At 31.2% G+C, this 2,791-nt stretch overlaps 1 protein-coding gene across 1 annotated transcript in view; it reads left to right on the forward strand.

Annotated features, from left to right (window-relative positions):
• LOC106466267 (wings apart-like protein homolog) overlaps positions 1-2,791 on the forward strand; it is a 43,293-nt gene that overhangs the window by 16,938 nt on the left and 23,564 nt on the right. Inside the window, exon 4 of the mRNA XM_022394240.1 lies at positions 702-764. Coding sequence (XP_022249948.1) covers positions 702-764 — 63 coding nt within the window. The remainder of the gene's footprint in view (positions 1-701; positions 765-2,791) is intronic.

Genomic DNA, 2,791 nt, shown 5'->3' on the forward strand with positions numbered 1-2,791 from the left:
GTATATAAGTTCCCTGTTACTACTTCCTATTTACTATTCGAGATGGTCCAAATTAGCAGACCCAAAATTAGGCCATTTCATGGGGAGGAAGGGTGGGAGAGTGTGAATGGAGGTAAGAATTATTGAAATTACATTTTCAGTAGATGAAAATGTTAACTTCTGAAACACGCTTACCTCACACTTTAGCTAGAATCCCACATTGACAAGGTGGAGGGGCCAGTGAGGGCAAGATCCACACAGAAAAAAAGAGGTATTGGAAAATGAGATAGAGTAATAGCACACTAGTGGGATCCACACTATTTCTAGAAAAAGTATGCTCTTCTCCTGGACAACATGAAATCTAATTCCTGGGTGGTAAATAAGCCAAAAATGAGGCAAAATCCTAACATTGTTAGAAAAACATGTATTCGTTCAGGCACTACTGGGCTATCATGAGTAACGCTTAAGGGGATTTTTCCCATCTCTGCTGGCCCCTAGATTTAACAAATTTTGGTTGGTTTACTTTTCAAAATAGGGAATGTGGTTCACCTACTGCAATGTCCATTTAAAGAAAAATAAATTTCATGTTATAAGGTCATTTATTACTAGTATTAAAATGTCTTTTATATACTAATATGCATTACAGAACTTAAATATTAATTTATTTTTGTGTGTGTTTGTGTGCATACATAAAGGTACTTACATCTGTTTCTCATCTTTAGAACAAAGCTGTGTACAACCATAGGCATTGGCAGTCAACTAAGGAAACACAGGACGTCACAGAGGTAACCATAAGATCAGTTCAGTAAATCAAAGTTTTAACATGGTGTAGATGCATCACATATTCCGAAAACAAGCAAAATTATATTAACTTTTAGCATCTAATCCATCAAGAATGGAATGATTTAGGATGCTTGTCTTTTTCAATTAATGTCAATTTTATTTTATATTTATCTTTTCTCTCATTCTTTTTTCATTAAGGTATTATCTGTCTATGTGTACACAAGTTTGTACATCAGAGAGTTGGTTCAGTTAACGTTTGAATTTGTTTAAGTAAAGACAGGAGCAGCTGAAGTTATAAATGGACACTCTATAAGAGCAATCATGTTACCAACCTTGTTTAATCTGATGCTTTGAGTATTATTAATGTTGTCTGAAATTTGTGAAGGCTTAGCAACCTATGGCAAGCAGTAAATGAGTATAAATTTCGTAACTAGAAGAGATAATTGTTTCTTTATTTACTGTTATATGTTTTAAGAAAAATAAGTTTAAGAACTTATTTGTAAATAATAATAATAATGTATATACATATATAATGTATTATAAGTGAAATGTGACTGTATTTTACAAAATACTAGTCCACTAAAACACAGCAAGACAGGTCACTTTATAAAAGCCAGTTTTTTATACTCTTGGCTACAATAACATGAGTGCACATGCACTGCTTCATTGCAACTTCTGTTATGTTAGCCAGGCATGGTTGAAAGGTCAATATAATAAAAATAATAAATACATATAAATGTATAATGTTATGAAATTTAAGCTACTTAGACTAAACATTTGTGTTTTTATGTTATACTTTGTAGTCATTCTAGAACGAAAAAAGCATAATTTATATTTATTTTTATGGCGGTTACGAGGTCGGTCAAATCGACCAAACTTGCACAGAGATACAGTAGTGAAAATAGCAGATAATATATAAAGTTTTTTCTAAAAAAAAACATTTGATAATTAGCTGGAGGTTATAAAGATTTTGCATGTGAAATTTGAAAGAGTTCTGATGCATAAAAGTATTTTCAATTTTAAAAATCAAAATTACTTTGCATGTTGGATAGTCAACATGCAAAAAAAAAGGCATGATAAAAACATCACTTAAGAAATCTTAAAACTTAATTACAAAAAATTGGATATTTTGTATATGAAAACCTTATAATGTTTACTAATAATCTGCAAAATATTGGTAGGGTTAAGGTATATGATGATAATCAACTAAGACAAAATGTTTTGACCATCTATGTTTGTATTTGGGTTTGCCCTTAAAAGTGGATAAGTTGGTGTATTTTCAGTTTCTTCTGTAGTAAAAAATAAGTTTCAATAAGTTTTTAGTACCTTAGTTAAAAAAAACAACTATAACTCAAAATTAAAAGTTAAAACAAAAAAAGGCTATTGGGTAGAGGCAGGGTAACAAAATGTAACCATAAACCTGATATATCCAAGACAAATAAGTACAACTAAAAGTAGATAGATTGGCTAAAAACGTTTTGGATCATTGTAAATAATAACATATAACATAACATAATATTTTGGGACAACATGGGACCTATTGGTCAATCTTAGCTGTTCCATCCTCAGAACTAAATTAAAATTATTTAAAAATTATTATTATAATAAAATCTTAAACCCAACCGCTTTCATTCATATACTTATCACGCTTTTTCTTAAACCACTTAAATTTACTGCCTCTACAACATCCAAAGGCAACCCTTTCCAAAAGCCAACCACCCTGTTGAAAAATTAAACTGTCTTAGCTGAAGATGACTCCTACCTTGCTAAAATTTATATTTGTGTCCCCTAGTCCAACTATTCTCATTGTTAAATATAAAAAAGGTGATACATCAACACTATCAATTCCCTTTACAATCTTAAACACTTCAATCAGATCCCCTCTAACTCTTCTTTTTTTCAAGAGAAAACAATTTGAGAGATTTCAGCCTCTCATCATATGACAACCCCTCCATCCCAGTCACCATTCTAGTAACCCTTCTCTGAACCATTTCCTGTCTTTTCTAAGATAAGGAGCCCAAAACTGAAC

This window comes from Limulus polyphemus, unplaced genomic scaffold (assembly GCF_000517525.1).
Source record: "Limulus polyphemus unplaced genomic scaffold, Limulus_polyphemus-2.1.2 Scaffold2209, whole genome shotgun sequence".
Lineage (NCBI taxonomy): Eukaryota > Metazoa > Arthropoda > Merostomata > Xiphosura > Limulidae > Limulus > Limulus polyphemus.